This window comes from Nyctereutes procyonoides, unplaced genomic scaffold (assembly GCF_905146905.1).
Source record: "Nyctereutes procyonoides isolate TBG_1078 unplaced genomic scaffold, NYPRO_anot_genome, whole genome shotgun sequence".
Classification (NCBI taxonomy): domain Eukaryota; kingdom Metazoa; phylum Chordata; class Mammalia; order Carnivora; family Canidae; genus Nyctereutes; species Nyctereutes procyonoides.
In genome coordinates, this window is record NW_026575041.1 from 14,690,332 (window position 1) to 14,710,835 (window position 20,504).

General features: G+C 34.9%; 1 protein-coding gene across 1 annotated transcript in view; it reads left to right on the forward strand.

The window, feature by feature from the left end:
* TMEM135 (transmembrane protein 135) overlaps positions 1–20,504 on the forward strand; it is a 236,489-nt gene that overhangs the window by 77,119 nt on the left and 138,866 nt on the right. The window contains exon 5 of the mRNA XM_055320494.1: positions 5,790–5,855. Within this exon, the coding sequence (XP_055176469.1) occupies positions 5,790–5,855 (66 nt within the window). The remainder of the gene's footprint in view (positions 1–5,789; positions 5,856–20,504) is intronic.

Here is a 20,504-nt window from a genome sequence, read left to right on the forward strand (position 1 = left end):
AGTTTTCCTATTTTTTGTTTTGTATTTTTATCATAAGAAGGAAAACACCTGGTGCTTGTAAACCTCAGTGTTTAAATCTTTTTTTCTGCTATGGCTAGGATACACATCTGGGGAATAAATTTTGTGTATGATTTCTGAAGGCTTTTGATAAATTAATCTTGAAATAATATAAGTTTTCTGTTTTCTGGCTATCCTGTCAAGAATTTTAGCATAAATAAATGACCATCTGGGGTAAGGTGCTAATTGTGGTTGACTGTTTTATATAGTGCATTTTTAATTGCCCTCTGATATGGTTTTTAATTGTGTTTTATTTTATTTTAATTTATTTATTTTTTAATTGTGTTTTAAATTGTAATTGATGACTGATTTTTAAGGTGCAATTGGAATTCTGCATTTCCTTTGAGATATTAATAACAAAGTGATCATTTATTGAGCACATAAAAGTTTTCCTTCAGTTATATACCATTGTTATCCTTATTTTGCTAATGATGAAGTTGAGCTCAAAGAAGTGAAGTTGCTTGTCCAACATCACAAGTCTTACAAATGGCAAAGCTAGAATTTGAACTCAACAATCTTTTTCTAAAGCCTGTTTTCTTAATCTTTATGCTTATTGTTATACATTCAACAACCTGGGAATAAATAAATAAAAGATTGAATTCATGCCTTCCAGGACCTCTCTGTTTAGTTGGCGAACCAGCACAACAGAGAGACATTCATAGAATAATAAGTGCCGTGACTCTTTGACATAGATTTTTGTTCTTTAGATTCACAGCTGTGATTAAGACTCATTCATATTTGGTCTTTCATTAGTTCAATTCTTAATAAATCGATGCACTGAAGTCTTACTATAATATGCTTTAAAGTTATTATACTGCTTTTCAAGTGTATTAAATGTATATTTCTTCTTAATTTTACTTCATTTGTATTGCTTTATTGAATGAAAAATTATTAGACCATAAGAGCCTCAGTCTCTATTGAATTTTGGTTATCTTCACTTTAGGTGCTACTCAGTATAGTACTGCTTGTGTTATAGCATTTTACATTGTTCCAAAATTTTGTTTAAAATCTGTTTTATTTTTTAGTATAACAAAAATTGTTACTTTTTTCTTTTTCTTTCTATTATTATCAAACAGTATGTGTGTATATATACATAGATAGAGATGCAGATATAATAGAATGTTAAAAAGCAAGGAAAAAGGAAAAAAAAAAGCCAGAGACTACTGCTGTTACCAACTCATTATAAATCCTGGAACTTTTTTGATTTCCACACATATTCAGACAAACACAAGGATCCAACCCAAAACTTTGCATTTATTGCATCTAGATTTCATGTCTCCTAAGTGTTTTTTATCTAACACTCTTTTAAAATAGGTTTCTTTGGTGACCTATTTTTAAAAAGGACCTATAGATGATTTTTACCCTGCCACTGACAGAAAATGTTTAATGAATATTTTTGTAGTAGTCATTTTAGTCATTATCAAAACTCAAGGAGAGGGAAATTTCAATGAAGAATTTGCTGGTGGTCAATTTATACATGCTAAGAGTTAGCCCTGTGTCTCATTGGTTTTTGGCATTTGTTAGACATTGTTTGAGTACAAGTAAATTAAAAGAAATCTCTTTAGTAGAGGTCAAAAGAATGTTGTACACACTCCAGTGCTTCCCTATAGAATCAAAAGAAGCTGAGCTGAATTGACAGTGTGCCGTGAGAATGAGACATCCTTGAAAATGTTGGTAGGAAGAGCTGATGAAATAAATCAATTTAGTTGGAAACGAAAGATTGAATTTGGTATTTTTATTCTACTGGAGAAAGTGCAGGAAAAAGAATTAGATCTTCAGACTACTTCGGGTTTTTGAGTCACAAAAAAACAAATAGTTTGGTCTTGTTTTAGAGAAGTTGTTGTACACTTTATCCCAAGCTGCCCCTGCCTGTCACCTTTTGCTCCTCATATATATATATATATATATATATATATATATATATATATATGTATATATATAGTAACTAGCCTGACCTACATGAGTACTGTTAATCACATCCCTAGATTAAATGAGGAGATGTAATTTAATGTATGTATCACTAAGAATAGAAAAAATACAAGTACATCATTGGTGAGAAATTTTTTCCTTCAACAAGTTTCTGTAAATAGATATTTCAACATCTAGTTTTATATGCTTTAGTAAAATCATTTGTCATAGCAAAGTCATTCATTTATAATGTTTTTTTTTTTTGTGTGTGTGTGTGTGTACGCATGTGAATAACCCCTTTCCTTTTCCATCAATGGCTGAGTTTAACTCTCTCAGTGAATTATGTATTGGAATTATATTCATATCATGCTGCAGTTACAAAATTTAGCAGCATTTACTCTAAAAAGATTTTTTATTTTCTAACTTAGCATGTAGATAGATAGCACCCCCTTTTTCTGGTGTGTGTGTGTAGGGTTGTTCCATAGATTGGTTTCCTCATTTAGAAAATGTTAGAAAAATTTTGCTTTTGTGTATAAATTACATGCTTTATTTTACCAGTAAGGTTGAATTAAAAATTTTTTTTTTTAAGATTTTATTTATTTACTCATAGAGACACACAGAGAGAATGAGAGGCCGAGACACAGGCAGAGGGAGAAGCAGGCTCCACCCAGAGAGCCCGACACGGGACTCGATCCAGGGTCTCCAGGATCACACCTTGGGCTGCAGCCGCAGCGCTAAACCGCTGCGCCACCGGAGCTGCCCAAAAGTTTTTATTTTTTAATTCATATCCTGTCTAGGGTTGTTCACTTTTATTTGATAATTTCTAAACTGTCATCTTCTTAGCTTTCTAATTCTGTAACTGTGTAGATTTGTAACAACAGTAATTTGTGATTTTCAGCTTTAGCAGCCATTTCCTCCTGTTTTGCTTTTACAATATATACTCTCACCCCCATCATTGTAACAAGTCAGTATCTTTGTCTTTCTTTGGGCCCTTCCTGTAGTTTAGAGACAGAGAGGGGTAGTGGGAGGGTGAAGAGCAGAGGATGGAGAGGGAAAGCATTTCCTTGTGTTTGTGCCTTCTCCCTTTTAGCACAGCTGACAGATTGCTGTGTGCTCTTGATCCTGTCTTCCACAGGATCCATTTTCTTCCCCATGTCTGAACTTCTTCCACCTGACTGACTACTACTTAGCCACTAGAAACTTGTTCAAGTTTCTTTCATCCTAAAAGTATACTGTCTTCCATTTTCTCAGCTCTGTTCTCTCTACCAACAACTCGTTCTCGTTTCTTACATTTATTGTTAAACTTTTTTTTTTTTAAGATTTTATTTATTTGTTCCTGAGAGACACACACACACACACACAGAGGCAGAGACGAAGGCAGAGGGAGAAGCAGGCTCCATGCAGGGAGCCCGATGTGGGACTCTATCCTGGGACTCCAGGATCAAGCCCTGAGCCAAAGGCAGATGCTTAACCGCTGAGCAGCCCAGGCATCCCTATTGTCAAACTTTTTGAATGAGTTTGCTTACACTGTTTAATTTCATATCCTTTTATTCAGTCCTTGACTGTATTCTTAAAAGCACCACTCTACTGACATTGTAAAGTATTTGACCCCTTTGCAAAAGTGGACACTTGCTTTACTTTAAGTCAACCTTTACAAGTTAAAGTTTTAAAGATTTTATTTTTTTATTCACGAGAGATACAGAGAGAGAGAGGCAGAAACAAAGTGAGAGGGAGAAGCAGGCTCCCTACTGGGAGCACGATACAGGACTCGATCCCAGGACTCTGGGATCATGCCCTGAGCTAAAGGCAGACACTCAACCACTGTGCCACCCAGGTGCCTCTAAAACAAAGTTTTGATGAAGGATGTGTGCTGCGAAGCTGATGGACGAAGAGTAGTGCTTTTCTCTTCTGATGCCTGATTGCCACAACCCAGAGGCAACAGCTTGCAACCTTTTATGTATTTCTTCTGTCATTTACTCTCACGTATCTAAATTAACACATTTACACTGCTGTTTATATCACACCGATCACACTAAGTTCAAACATGGACATCCGTTTTATTTCAGTCTCTTCCAGGTTTCCATCCCTTCCCCCATTTGGATTTCTTTAGATGTGCATTCAGTTTTTACATCTAGAATTGTCTTTTTTCGTTGTTCTTTTTTGGGAGTTACTCATTCTTAACATTTATATTTTGTAGAGCATTCATTGAATTCTAGTTTCTATTAGTGAGGGTTGGAAATTTGTCCCTCTTGTGCCAGGTTAAAAATGAGAAGCACATATCAAACAGATGAACTTGCATCCTCTCTTTTCCCAGCTGTACTCTCCTGAAACCTTTTTGCTTTTGGCTTCACTGGCTATCTTGCTCGTCTTTGTCCATACCAAGTATGATCTTTCCTATTGGCCTTTGTGTTTATATTCCTTTCTGACTGTAATACCTTCTAGTGGACTGAATGCTTTTGTCATCTGCAAATTCATGTCAGAACTCTGCGCCTCAGGGTGATGATATCAGGAAATGGGGCTTTTGGGAGGTAATTCAGATTAGATGAGGAGCCTTTACTTTCACCAGTGGGATTAGTGCCATTACTGAGACTGGGGTTAGGGAAAGAGCTTGCTTCTCTTTGCTCCCAGCCATCCAGGAACTAGGAACTAGGAAGCAGGTCCTCACCAGGCATTGAGTTATCAAGCTTTTAGCTTTTTTTTCTTCTAAGAGTTTTATAGTTTTAGCTCTTATATTTAGGCCTTATATTTATGTCTTTTGAGTTAATTTTTGTATGTGGTAAAAGGTAAGGGTCCAACTTTATTCTTTTGCATGTGGACATTTTCTTTCAAAGATTGTTGTTTCCCCCATTGGATGGTTTTGGTACCCTTATTGAAGATCATTGCGCCATGTATGCAAGGATTTATTTTGGGGCTTTCTATTTCATTGACCTATATGTTTGTCTGTGACACTACTACACTGTTTGATTATCATGGCTTTGAATTAAGTTTTGGAATCAGGAATTGTGAATTTTCTAACTTTATTCCCCTTTTTCAAGATTGTTTTGGCTATATGTAGTCTTTTGGGTTCTGTATGAATTTAGGATGAATTTTTGTATTTATGTAAAAAAGTCATTGGGATTCTGGTAGGATTCACATTGACCCCATGGGTAGTTTTTGGTGGTATTGACTTCTTAACAGTAGTCTTCCATTCATAAACACAGGATGTTTTCCCATTTATTTATGTTCTTCAGTCTCTTTTTAACAGTGTGTGCAGTTTTCAGTGAATAAGTCTTTTGTTTCTTTGGTTAAGCTTATTTGCAATTGTTAATTTCCTTTTAGAACTGTTCATTATTAGTGTATAGAAAGCACTTAACTCTTTTGGGGTGTTTTACATATGGAATCATTGAATTACTTCATCTTCTGTCAGTATTTCAGTAGCAGCCAAGTGAATTTGGATTGAACTTAAATGGAAACTAAAAATCAGAATGAATGATAATTTCTGAATTGAATCCAAGTACAAGCTTTTCACTTAATCTTTGTTAATCAAACTAAGGTTTAAACTTATCTAAGTGTACTAATTTGAAATTCTATAAACCTGGATGATTGCCAGCAGATCAAAATAAGCTTTGAAACAATTCTGTTTAAGCTCTTGATAGCATTAAAAGGTTCTGAAAGGATATTTCTGAAGTATAATGTAGATCATGTAGCTCTTATTGTGCTTTATTGATGCTTCTCTAGAAGTTGCTGGAAATGTAATAGTAATGAATGTTTTTTACAGTTTGGATGTGGGATATACAGTTGAGTACAGATTATAAATGATATTTTTTGCTTTTTTTAATTCACAGGCTACAGAAACACTGTTTAGAATGGGAGTAGCAAGAGGAACCATCACAACATTAAGAAATGGAGAAGTAAGATGAGAATTTTAACATAAATATTATTTTATTTCATAGTATCCAGGTTTTAAAACATAAACATGGTGAATTCTGTGATACTGTATACTACAAATTGAGAAATACATGATGTACGTAATATTGAGTGAATCTGACCTACAAATCTATTTTAGTTTAGTCATATTGGAACCAGATTTTGAGTTGAAAGCAAAGTGCTAAATCTTTTAATATTTGGTTACCAATTGCTTTTACTCTTAAAAGAGGATGGCATTTTACTTAATAATAACTTCTGCAAATATATATATATTTTAATGGAAATAATCCTGTACTTTTCCCTTTCTTCTTATCCTGTGTCCTACAGATCTGATAATTCTTTCTTAAAATAAAATAATTTGTAATTTTGACATCACAGAGAGAGAGAGAGAGAACAAGAGAGAGATAAGAGAAATAAGGTGGGGGGGAGAGAATTGGAATTTAGTGTGTCTGTTTTATAGTTGAGGCTCAATTAAAATACAAATTCTAAGGTGTGACTTTTCTAAATGTTCCTACCAATGCTTTTAAAAAAGCAACTACTGAAATAAATTTTCATTCCAAAATTATTACCAGCCTAATTACCATTCCATTGCTTTTTCTTTATTCACCTTCTCACTAAGACATACTTAGGTTGAGGTTGAATATAATGTCACATTGCCATGTTCCTTTTTCTGTTCTACTAGCAAATACTTAAAGATAAAATATAGTGTTCCTTATTCTAGGATTAAATTTTGTGTTATTTAATGTAATATTTATAATTCATTAACCTAAATATTTAATAGTAAATGTGACTGAATATCTGAGGAGTTAACTGAAATTGTGTTATTGTATGATTATAAATTTTATCAATTCATATATATGCCTATTAGGGGAAAATGTACAATCATTTGGAAGTCATATACTCTTAAATGTTGAATTTTATATTGCCAAGGCACTTTGGTATTAACTTGTAATACATATTTTGTCTATGGAAAAAACTTATCCTTTTGTATTCTCAACAAACTGCAGTATGTGGTGCATTCTGAGAAAAAAAAATTCCCATTAAGTCACACCTATTTGTCTGCCTAGAAAACGTCGAAACGAATTTCAGATTTTTGTAATTGTTATGTATTTTCTTTTGGGGGCAGCAATAAAGTTTTGAACTTTTTATCTTGTAAGAAGGCTGAGAAAATGTATGCAAGACAGTTTTAAAAGTAACCTTTCGAGTATATCAGCACATATTGGATGTGTACATATTTTGTATAATGGAGATGAAGCAGTTAAAGCAGCTGGCTTTGATCCATTTCTAGCCTCAGTTACTGGGGATTCCCACAGGTTACTAATCTCACTAAGAGGTATTATATGCATTCTCTGACTTTTAGTTTCCTCTTGTCTCGTTTTGTTCCGTTTCTTTCTTTCTTCTTTAAATTATTTTTATTTATTTATTCATAAGAGACACAGAGAGAGAGGCGGAGACACAGGCAGAGGGAGAAGCAGGCTCCCTGTAGAGAGCCCGATGTGGGACTCGAACCCAGGACTCCAGGATTATGCCCTGAGCCAAAGGCAGACTCAATCACTAAGCCACCCAGGCAGCCTCATTTTTTAAAAAAATTTATTTCAAAAAATCAGTTAATTAATTAATTAACTTGTTTGAGGGAGAGAGACAGAGTGCACAAGTGGCGGGGGCGGGGGGAGGGGCAGAGGGAAGGGGGAAAAAACAGACTACTCACTGAGCAGGGAGCCCAGTGTGGGGCTTGAGCCAAAGGTAGACCTTAACTGACTGAGCCACCCAGGTGTCCCATGACTTTTGGTTTCTATCATGAGGTTAAAATGGTTAAGATGCACATTTTTTTTCTGTTACGTTTTAAGATCTCTGAAAATCAGCGATACCTTGTGGGTACCATTTACTATTTTTCACGTTTTAATATCTCTTAAATTGTGAGATTCCTTTAAGTCTTTGATATGTAGATTTGATAATATACGATAATATTTTGTAGTTTAAAAAATGTAGTGACTGTAGTAAATATTCAGTAAATGGCAGTTAGGAGAGACTACAAAGTAGTTTTAATTGTTTGACTTGGAAAATAGAGAATTAAGACAAAACAAAACAAAGATATTAAATTAAATATGTGTTTATACAAGTGACATAAATTTTTTGGGATGCTGAGGTAAGTGCTATGGAAATAGATGATATAACATGGTTCTTGGCTTTAGAAGTGCTTACTCTTTGGTTTAGGAAACAATTGCATGAATACCTGGGAAAAAATCTGTCAGGGAGTAGAAAATGCTTAGTTTATGTTGAGTCTAGAAGTAACTAGAGTCCACATTCCACTTGGAATGTGCTAAATTTTAGTATCAAGGCAATAATAGAGAATCCATTTGGGAGTAGGAGAAAAGCTAAAAGGTTAACATTTTAATGGATTATTTAAACAGAACCTGAAATCACCATATTTATCATATTGGAAAATTTATGAAATGCTCAGGGAGGAGAGGGTAAGCAGTTTCCTTGTCCTAGGGCATTTCAAAAATTGTTCTAGCCCATTACTGTAAAAATTTCTGTTAAGCAGTGATTAAAGAAGTAACCTGTGACAGTGCTATCAAGTAGGAAGAATAAAGACTGGTATATCCAGATTACAAAAAGATCAGACTTTGAGTAAGTTGTTGTCTGGTTGTACAATGATGCTGAATTCTGCTTGTCTACCCTTCCCTGTATTCTGACTCTAAGGCTACATTTGTCTAGTTATTGGGCATTTTTACTTGGGTGTTTTAAGAAATGTTGAGACCAGAAAACATGGTTCTTCTGTCAGAAAGTAAGGAGATAGTTTTTTTGGGGAGTGCCTGGGTGGCTCAGTTGGTTGGGCATCTGCCTTTGCCTTGGGTCACAATCTCAAAGTCCTGATGAGATCAAGCTCCACTTCAGGCTGTCTGCTCAGCAGGGAGTCTGCTTCTCTGTCTCACTCTGTGCTTGCTCTCTCTTTTTCTCTGTCAAATAAATAAACTTTAAAAAAAGGTTTTGTTTCTTTTTTTGGCCTATATAGCATTTAAGAAGATAGTTTTTGAAGGAATTCAAAATTGACTACAAGTTACAGTGAATCATTGGAAGATTCAAGCAAAAGAGTGACACATTTATCTTTGTAAAATCTTAAGGGAGCAATTATTATAGACAGGTTTTTTGGATTGAATTCATAAAAATTTGTTTCCTTTTTGGGAGGGCTAACTTGTAAAATTATCACTATCAGTAAATAGTTATTGAATGTGCTTGGCTTAAAAAGCATACTTAGTGTTTACATATAGGGTGAAACAAATATTTTGTTGAAAGATAGAGTTACTCTCTTAAATTTATATATTTTAAAAAATATCTACTTTCTTTTACACAATTTAAGACCTGAGTAAGCCAGAAACTGGTATTTTTTTCATTAGATTACTCTTAATTCAAAGTTTGAGAGAGAACAAAGTTTAGAAATTGTTTACCTTAGGGAGAATTTCAAATTCTAGGTCTTAATTTAATCCTTTACCTTCTATTTATTAGCTAACACTATATATATACAGTTCTTACAATGATGACAATGAATCACTGGGAGTGTGTAATAAAGAAGCTAAATGACGTCCTATAGCCAGTGAGTTTGTTCATCTGTTACAGTGCAATTAATTAAAAACTTTTAAAAATGGGTAGCCCCGGTGGCTTAGCAGTTTAGCACAGCCTTCGGCCCAGCACCTGATCCTGGAGACCCAGGATCAAGTCCCACGTCGGGCTCCCTGCATGGAGCCTGCTGCTACCTCTGCCTCTCTCTCTCTCTCTCTGTCTCTCTCTCTGTGTGTCTCTAATAAATAAATAAAATCTTAAAAAAAACTTTTTAAAAGATTTATTTATTTTAGAGAGAAAAGAGGGAGCTTGCACTCTGTGCACGAGCGTGAGGTGAAGGGCAAAAGGAAAGGGCGGGAGGAAGGGAGGGAGGGAAGGAGGGAGAGAAAGAATATCCCCACTGAGCACAGAGCCTGATGCAGAGTTCAGTCCCACAACCCAGAGATCATGGCTTGAGCTGAAGAGTCTGACACTCACCTGACTGAGCCACCCAGGCACCTCAATTTTTAAAAATTTTTATGAATTTCTAAAATGTCAAGCCTATCTATTTTTGGTTTTCAAAAAGTTTAATTTTTTATATCTGTGTCTTTAGCAGTACATTTGGAATTTTGGAGAGAGGAATGGAAAGAGAAATATCCTTTCCTATTCATTCAATGAGTATGGAGCACCCTCCGTATATCCAGTATTGTTTTAGGTGTCTGTGATTCATCGGTGGGCAAAGCAAACCAATACACCTGCCTTTGGGGAGCTTATATTCTAGCCTATTAATAACCTATGGAAGAAAATAAAAACATACAAAGCAACTAGAGAGTAATTACATACCTTCGAAATAAGTTATAAGGAAGTATATGGCTTAAGAGTATGTAACATAAATAATAGAGGAAGAAACAAGTAATTAGAGTAAGGTTAAGTTAGTTCAGAAGATTTCTTAGGAAGCACATCTTCAACTGGGCCTTGAAATTTATGAGCATAGCTGAAGAAGAGGAGGTCAGAAGGCATTGCTAGTTAGGAGAAAGTGTAAATATGGGCGTAGTTGAGAGTTAAGGAAGGATATCTTGATGTAGAATTAAAAAGAAGGAGATAGGGTGTGCTGTTGAAGGGAAGTAGCATCAAAACAACTTTCCATTTTAGATCATTTTATCACCGTTCTTTCCAAAGAAGATATTTAAGTTTTAAGAAAGTACAGTTGACCCTTGAACAACACATGTTTGAACTGCATGGATCCGCTTATGTGTGGATTTTTTTTTAATAAATGTATAAATGTATTTTGTCTCCTTTATGATTTTCTTTTTTTTTAATTTTATAAATTAATTTTTATTGGTCAATTGATTTTCTTAACATTTTTTTCGCCTGGCTTACTTTATTGTAGCAATATATATAATAAATATGTATTCCTACAATATATAAAACTTACAGCATACAAAATACATGTTAATCGGCTGTTTATTTTTTAAGGCTTGCAGTCAACTGTAGACTTAGTAGTTAAATTTTTGGGAAGTCTAAAGTTATATGCAGATTTTTGACTGTGCAGGGGATTAGTATCCCTAATCTCCTTGATGTTCAAGAGTCAGCTGTAGTTTTTTTTTAAATTCACATTTCCCTGAGAATTTGCTATATTAATGCTTATATTGATTAAGCTTGTGAATCAATAATTAATATTTTATCTCCTTCCCAAGTGGAATAGCCAGCTTTGTGTGCATGCCAGTCAATGTGGGTTTTCTTCCTGACTTTAATAACTATGTGATCTTAGACAATTTACTTAACTTCTCACAACTTCAGATTCATACCTCAGAAAATGAATTGATTAGTTCATTTTTAAGGTCCTATATAGCTTTAACATTTTCTAATTTAGGCTTCTTTGTATATCCTCCTCTCTCCCTTTTTTTTAGAGTAGACTCTACACCCATCATGAAGCCCAACTCAGGGCTTGAACTCATGACTCTGAGATTAAGACCTGAGCTGAAATCAAGAGTTGGACTTAGCCACCCACATTCTCCCCACTCTCCCACCCTTAAAGATGTGGTTCTTGGCCTCTACTGTAAATGAGAAGTGCCCATGGAGCTCTAGAAAATTTAGGTGCATGGGCTTCATCCCCAAAGACTTTGTCCATTGGGTCTACCTTAGGGCTCCGATATCTATATTTCTGTATGTCTACTAATCTATTATAGAGCTACTTATCTGTTACACAGAGCTACTAAAATCTACTAATTTTAATGCCTAGCCACTGCTGTAAACTATTTTTAAGAAGTATTTTTCAATGTCTTCTTTTTTTTTTTTAATTTTATTTATTTATGATAGTCACACACACAGAGAGAGAGAGAGAGAGAGGCAGAGACATAGGCAGAGGGAGAAGCAGGCTCCATGCACTGGGAGCCTGACGTGGGATTCGATCCCGGGTCTCCAGGATCACGCCCTGGGCCAAAGGCAGGCGCTAAACCGCTGCGCCACCCAGGGATCCCTCAATGTCTTCTTTGAACTCAAGGAACACACAATTTGAGTAGATGTAGCAAGGAGTTTGAAGTGTATTTCAAGATTTTTGTATATAAATTAGAACACAGTAGCATGGACTATGGATGTTTTGGAAAGATGGATAGGGGATTTGACCCAGTTTCTAGTTTTGTTTTTTGTGGTATTAGGTATTTAACGTGTTTTATTAGAATGGAAACCTTTTTTGGCTTCCTGGAATATGCTTTAAATAACTAATAGAGAATATTTTGTTTTAGTGTAATTGCTGCATAGAGGTAAGAACTCTTTGATATGGATTTGGTTTTTCAGGTTTAGCACCTGCCTTACACATAATAAGGATCCTAGTGTATGTCTGATGAACAAGTATTAGAGTTATTTAGAAAGAACTTCTGTGGCAAATATCACTTTGACTTAATCAACTCTCAGTTTAAGATAAATAAAAACGTAAATGTAGATTTATATATATATAATAAATACTAGGGCTATATTATTTCAAAATAATGAAATTTGTAATATAATAATAAATTTTTTGACATCATATTTTTTCATGAATTAAGAACTATTTGAAGAAACTATGAAATTTACATATTTGATATTGAATCTTGTTCACAAAGTTTATTATTCAGATATTAAGTTACATTTCCAACATTATTGAAATTGTTAAAATTGTACTCAATTCAGTATAATACTTTAAGTAATTTTCTTCTTTGTGAATGAAAATTCTTTATATAAAGAAATATAAAAGTAAGCTTTCATACATTTATATTTTAATATTCAAATTTTTTTAATTAAAAAAATTTAAAAAATATTTTATTTATTTGACAGAGAGAGAGAACAAGAACAAGCGGCGGGGGGGGGGGGACGAGGAAGAAGGTTGCCTTCTTGAGTGTGGGACACAATCCCAGGACCCTGAGATCATGACCTGAGCAGAAGGCAGATGCTTAAACAACTGAGCCACCCAGGCATCCCTTGACATTTATAGTTTTATTTTATTTTATTTTATTTATTTTATTTATTTATTTTTTTAAGATTTATTTATTTATTTATGATAGACAGAGAGAGAGAGAGAGAGAGAGAGAGAGAGAGAGAGAGAGAGAGGCAGAGACACAAGAGGAGGGAGAAGCAGGCTCCATGCCGGGAGTCCGACGCGGGACTCGATCCCGGGACTCCAGGATCGCGCCCTGGGCCAAAGGCAGGCGTGAAACCACTGAGCCACCCAGGGATCCCGACATTTATAGTTTTAAAATCGCATTTATTTTTTTCTTGGTTAAGTATTTTATTTATTTATTTTTTTACTATTTCTCTTTTAATACCACCTAATGAAATATGTAAGTCTTTAATAATCAAAGTGTCAGTATTTCAAATAGTGAAGTCTGTGTGGCCTGATACCTAGTGAATGCCAGGGACTAGTGGCATGTAAAATCTGATGAAATAAGTAAATATTTATTGAGAGCATCTTAAAGACAGATCTGACACATGGGACTGGAGTCAGATCTAGTGTTCATTTCCTTCCTTCCTTCCTTCCTTCCTTCCTTCCTTCCTTCCTTCCTTCCTTCCTTCCTTCCTTCCTTCCTTCCTTCCTTCCTTCCTTCCTTCCTTCCTTGTCAGGCACTATACTAGGTGTTAGGTTTTAATGGTAAATAATATGGTTTCTGCTCTGAGGAAATTTTCTATGTAGTCTAGTGGCTGAGTCCATAACTTACCACTTGTGACCTTGCTACTCAGTGTCTTCTTCTGTAAATAGGTATAAATACATCTACTTTATGCATTACTTTGTGAGAAACAGGTAAGTATAAAGCAGTTAGCACAATATCTGGCACAAGGTAAGCCTATTAGAATTTAGCCTATCCAAAATGGTAACTTTTTTTTTTTTTTAAGAGTAGGAGAGGGAGTCAGGAGTGGGGTGGAGGGAGAGGGAGAGAGAATCTTAAGCAGGCTCCATGCCCAGTGCAGAGCTTGAGGCAGAGCTTGATCTGATCAGAGATCATGACCTGAGCCGAAATCAAGAGTCAGATGCTTAACTGACTCAGCCACCCAGGTGTACCAATAACTTTTTATTTAATTAAATACAATTGAGTATTTTCTATATTAAAGTGAGTCTATGGTGATCTTTGGACTGTGGTTATTTATAACAGTATGTGAACTGAGAATTGGTAATTAAAGACATACTTTAAATATTTTGGTCAGCCTATATTGTTAGTACCCTTAGCTCGTGCTAATAGTTCAGTAATATACTGAATATATGTTTAGTCACAGACTTAAAGTCTACTACTCAGCTAACTTCTGCTGATCATGATTTGATTCCATACATAGAATAAACATAGCAGGAGGAAGTGTGATGGTAGAAAGACTGAAATTCACAAATAAACCTAAGCATTCTATTAGAAAAATAGGGTAAAGTCAATTACGTAGTGAAACTTAGTTCTGATAATTGCAAGTCTTGGTAGGACAAAAGTGCCACTGTGAGTGGTGAGACCCTGACCTTCCAAAAGTGCAGACTAAGGCTCAGTTATTCCTGTCAAGAAAAACTGGCTTATCTTTTCTGCAAGAAGACCTCTAATTTATGTATTGTATTTTAACAGGGAAAAATATTAAGATGCTTTATACATATCCATTGCCATTTGAAATATATTCTTTGTTAACTTGATTAGTTTCCTCCCGTATGCCCATATCATTTAAAGATAAAAGAAAGAAATTCTGACCATTCTAGAATATTCCTGAATAACTCTTTCAAGTCTATTGTTTTTTTTCTTTTGGGAGTGTTTTCTAAATTGTATGCTTATCGACAAGCAATACAAATAATCTAATTAGAATTTAGCCTAAAATAGTTCCTATAATGTTTCTTCCTTTCAAGCAAGAATATAGTTTAAAAAGAAAAGTATATAGGGAAAATGGTTAGCATCTAGAAAAGGAGAGAAGAAATAAATATGGAAAATGATCTAGAAAGAAAGGTTAGAGCCCTAAGATTGTTTATAACAAGCAAGGTAATGCAGGGAAGTCCCAAAGCTTTCTCTAATGAAGTGGGAAGAAATGAGTTTTTTTTTTTAATTTTTATTTATTTATGATAGTCACACAGAGAGAGAGAGAGAGGCAGAGACATAGGCAGAGGGAGAAACAGGCTCCATGCACCGGGAGCCCGATGTGGGATTCGATCCTGGGCCTCCAGGATCGCGCTCTGGGCCAAAGGCAGGTGCTAAACCGCTGCGCCACCCAGGGATCCCAAGAAATGAGTTTTGATTGCAGAACTTCCTAGTTGGAGACAGCTGAGCCAGTGGTCATTACTTTAGGATGATAAAACAGTCAAAGGCTTCAAAGAGGTTGTAGGATTGCTATCTTGCTCATTTAAAAATAGGTTTACTTCTTAATAGCCATCAGTCTGGGTGGTTTAGATATTGAACTGCCAGAGGCAGAAGACTGGTTTATAGAGCATCTTGGTGTGTGTGTGTGGGTGGGTTTTTTTTTTTTTTTTCAGTTTTCTTAATTCCATGAATCAAAACAGCATGTTGTATTTTGGCAGGTGTGTGGAAAATTCAGAATCCATTCCAGAATTACATCATAAAACATTGAGTTTCAAAACTTCTATTTTATTCTTGCTGGAATATTTTATCTTTGTCACTAAATCTGCTTTAAGTGGCTTATCATGTTATATACTCTGGCATTGTTACATACTCCTGGTGAACAGACTTTATTTGGAAAATTCTAGTGCAAAGAAGGCCAGGGGCTAAGCTGAGGTTTTAAAAATATCAGATCACAGTGTTTAAGCTTGGTGGCCTTGTCTATACCAACTTTGCATGTGCCTTTCTATACTGAGATGATTATCTGTTGAAGTGCCCTATTCATAATAGGAACTCTGCTTTTGATTTAAATACAAAAATGTGCCATAATTTTGTCCTTAAACAAAACAAACAATATCTGGACAATATCTGGCTAAGTATGGAACACTTAGGTTTTATTTTTCAGAAATTGGAAGGGCTCTTAAGATAACATCAGTTTGTTTTGATCCTAATAGGAAGAGCTTTAGGCCAGGAAAGCAATTATTTCCACATGGGTAAAGCCAATCCCAGCTACCTCCCCTTTACCAACCCACTGAACTTAAACTTGCCTACCTTGGTTTTAGAGCTAAGTGTGTTTGAATGCATTAGAAAATGCAGACTCTGTTATAAAAATAAAGTCTTTAGATATACAGAAAATACTCTTTTGTACAAAGCATACCAAAAGAATTTTGTGTAAAATTTTGGGGTGAGTTCACCAACAAGTAATTTAAACTCTTTGAATTGCCAGAGAAATTTAATTTTATGCACACAGATATGGCCATTATAATTCTTACCATTTTGTTTATACATCTTTTTTCTTCTCTGTTTGACTCTTGGCTTTATTGTCAATAAGTGAATTTGCTGTGTAGTGACAAGTGTTGTTTGTGGTGGCTAGTAGGGGATTGGCTGATCAGAAAAGAAGATTTGTACTGAATGATGTGGTTGGTCTTTCTGGTAATCAGCCCTGATCCTAAATCTATCACTGTGAATCACTGCATTAGCATAACAGACACTCCTATCATTTAAGAAGTCCCTAAGATTTTTGAAGTTGTGTAAAAACTAAACTGGGAATAGAGACTAGATAGGTTATTTATAGCATAACCTATAGATTTGCTTCTTTTGAAAATTTCATATACGTGGAATTGTACAATAGACACTCTTTTGTGTCTGACTTCTTTAACTTAGCATGTTTTTGAGGTTTATCCATATCAGGTTTTTTCCTTTTCATGATTCAGTAGTATTCCATTGTGTGGATAATATTTTGTTGATCAAATAACCATTTAATGAAGATTTGAATTATTTCCAGATTTTGGCTATTATAAATAATACTTCTATGAGTATTTGCATAGAAGTCTTTGTGTTGACATATTTTTGTATGTTTCTTGTGTTGATACCCTAAGATTAGAATTACTCGGTCATGTGGTGGGTGACCCTTTAAGAAAAGTGGCTATGCCATTTTACATTCCCAGTGGCAGTGAACAAGAAGTCCAGTTTGTCAGCATCTTTGCCAAAATTTGGTATTATCAGTCTTTTTGATTATAGCCATTCTAGAAGTATGTGATGGTATCTCATTGTGGTTGTAATTTGCATTTCCCTAATGATTAATGATGTTGGGCATCTTTTCATGCTTTTATTAGTCACTTGTATATCTTTGATAAAATATCTCTTGGAATATTTTGCCCATTTTTTGCATTAGGTTTATTTATTTCTCATTATTCAGTTGCAGGAAATGACTTTAAAAAATTCTGGGCACAAACATCTTAATAATTATATGATTTGAAAAAATTTTTTTTTCCAGTCTGTGGCCTGTTTTATAGACAGTACTTATTGAAAGTAAAAGTTAGGGATCCCTGGGTGGCGCAGCAGTTTGGCGCCTGCCTTTGGCCAGGGCGCGATCCTGGAGACCCGGGATCGAATCCCATATCGGGCTCCCGGTGCATGGAGCCTGCTTCTCACTCTGCCTGTGTCTCTGCCTCTCTCTCTCTCTCTCTGTGACTATCATAAAATAAAAATAAAATTAAAAAAAAAAAAAGTAAAAGTTAAAAAAATTTTTTTAAACTTTAAATTTTGATGAAGATTCAGTTCATTAATTCTTTTTTGGATCTTAGCTAAGAAACCTTTTGTAACCCAGAGTTGCAAAGATTTTCTCCAATGTTTTCTTATAGAAATTTTACGATTTTTGGTTTTACATTTAGATTTGCAATCTATTTTGAGTTGACTTTTGCATATGGTGTGAGGCAAAGCTTCAGCTGTTTATTTTGCATGTGAATATCCAATTGTCTCAGGAGCATTTGTTGAAAAAACTCTCCTTCGTTAAATTACCCTGATGCCTTTGTCAAAATCAATTATCCATAAATGTTAGGGTTTATTTCTGGAAATGTTGTGGTTCTTTTTCTGCTAAGATGGAAGAGTATAGTCTATCTTTCCCACTGATTAGAGCTAAAAATCTGGAACAGAATACATAGAGCAACCATCTGAAATCTTAAATGATAGGAGGAGGTTTGGGGAAACGAGTAAAATCTGGAAGTGTGACTGATACTAGTGAAATTTCCTGTTTCCTCCCACTCACCGTCCTTTTTAAATTGGTTTGTATGCCAGGGAATCTCCTATTCTTGATCTGTACCATGGATGTGGGCAGAAAAAGCTCTAAGAAAGACCCCCCCCTCTTCCTTTGTTTATGGTCAAAGAACTTGAAAGGATGACTCGTGCAGGAAGAAGATTGTAGAAAATCACCATCTTCTTACTATGTTTTGCATTTTGATTTTATTTTCCCAGTGGGACTCCAGGCAGACCCCAAACATGAGGCTGTCCTCTAGCAGCAGCTGTATAGCCATTTAGAGCTCAGACAGGTATCTTTCTCTTTGACCAGGGAAACTAGAAACAGAGGTTCTTCTACTCCAGAGAGTGTGAGGAGGATATCTGTTATTTTTTGCTTTCTTTCTTTCTTGCTACTTCATCCCTGAGGCAAATGTAGTTGTAGGCCATCTGTGGCAGTATGGGAAGGCCAAACCCCAGTGTAGGCAGAGGATCAAGAAAAGGAGCTCGGGAGATGGAGTATGGAGAAAATCACGGAGAGACAGGAGGTAGAGAAAAAGATGACTTAAATCTATGTGTGATATCTGAGACTCACTTCTGAACTGACCATGTGTATAATCATAATAAAGACTTTGAGAACTGAACTATAGCCTAGACCACTGCCCTTAGATGGCACATACAGAGACAGACTGAATACACCGACAAACCTCAGGAAACTGAAAATGATATTGAACCTTAGACCGTAGACGGTGGGCTGGGATTGTGATTGGAACCTAGCCAGGTTGGTTGCCCACAACAACAGCAACATGAGCAAAACAGCAGTAGCAGCAGCAACAACAAATAATACTTATCCAGAGGACCAAGAATCTTTAACATGACCAAGAATGTCATAATACAAATCTCTAGGGTACAATCTGAAAGTATTTGACATGCCAAGAACCAGGGAAATCATAACCAATTGTAGAGAAAACCGTGATCCACAAATGCCTATCTTGAGGTGACAGTGATGTTGGAATTATGATAAAAAGTTTTCAAAGCAACTATTATAACCCTGCAAACAATTTTGACATAAATAGCAAGACTGAAGTTCCCAGCAAAGAAAAAGAAATCGTAAGAAGAACCAAATGGAAATTTTAGGACAGAAAATCAAAATAACTCAAGTATTAATATTAAATAATTAAATAACTAAAAATTTACTAGATGAGTTCAATAGTAGAGTGGAGAAGACAAAGGAAAGAGAAGTCAAGTTGAAGAAAGCTCCGTGGTAGTTGTACAGTCTGCACAATAATGAGAGAAAGACTGAGAAAAATGAGCAGAGCTTAAGGACCTGCAGGACCCTACCAAAGGTCTAACATTTGTGTCATAAGTGTCTCAGAAGAGAAGACAAAAAGATTTGTGTAGAAAAAATATTTGAAGAAATAATGGCTGAAAACTTCCAAATTTGAATGAAAGGCATACATTTATGTGTTTATAAACTCAGTGAACCCCTACATGGCTAAATATTATATGACTTCATTTATGTGGCATTCTGCAGAAGTCAGTGCTTACAGGGATGGGAGAATAGATCCCTGGTTGTCAGAGATCGGAGGTGGAGGAGCAATTGATTACAAAAGGACAAAATGGAATATTTTTAGTGATGGAACTATTTAGTGTCATGCTGGCGGTAAGTACAAAATTCTGTGCATTTTTTAAAACCCATGGAACTGTAAACCTTAAAAGAGTAAATTTTATTGTATGTAAATTTTATTGTATGTAAATAAAAAAGTTAAAATAACAAAAATGTGTATTGGAAGAGAATACCAGAGAGTGTGATATTATACTAGAGAGTCTGGTTCTTATAATTTCTCCTGAAAAAGTTACAATAACAAAAATGTGTATTGGAAGAGAATACCAGAGAGTGTGGTATTATACCAGAGAGTCTGGTTCTTATAATTTCTCCTGAAAAAGTTACAATAACAAAAATGTGTATTGGAAGAGAATACCAGAGAGTGTGATATTATACCAGAGAGTCTGGTTCTTATAATTTCTCCTGAACTGTTGAAGATTAAGGAGCATAATTGAGGAGGCTGATTCTACAGATTGTTTCCTTTGGTTTCTTCCAGGATTTTTATCTTTGATTTACTCTAGTTTCAAAATGATATTCCTAGGTGAGGCATTTATTTATTTATTTATTTATTTATTTATTTATTTATTTATTTATTTATCCATTTATTTATTTATTTATTTATTTATTTATTTAGTAAGTATTTATCCTACTTAGTCTTTTTTTGAGTTTGCTGAGTCTGTTGTTTGGTGTCTTACATTAATTTAGGAAATTTCAGTCATTGTTTCAAATATTTGTTTAGTTTTTCTTCTCCTCTGGTATTCCCGTACTATATATGTTACACCTTTTGTAGTTGTCCACAGTCCTCAGATATGTTGTTCTGTTTTTTTCAGTCTTTGTTTTCTTTACTGTTTTAGAGGTTTCTTTTTTTTTTAAAGACTTTAAAAAAATATTTATTTTTACGTAATCTGTATACCCAACATGGGGCTCAAACT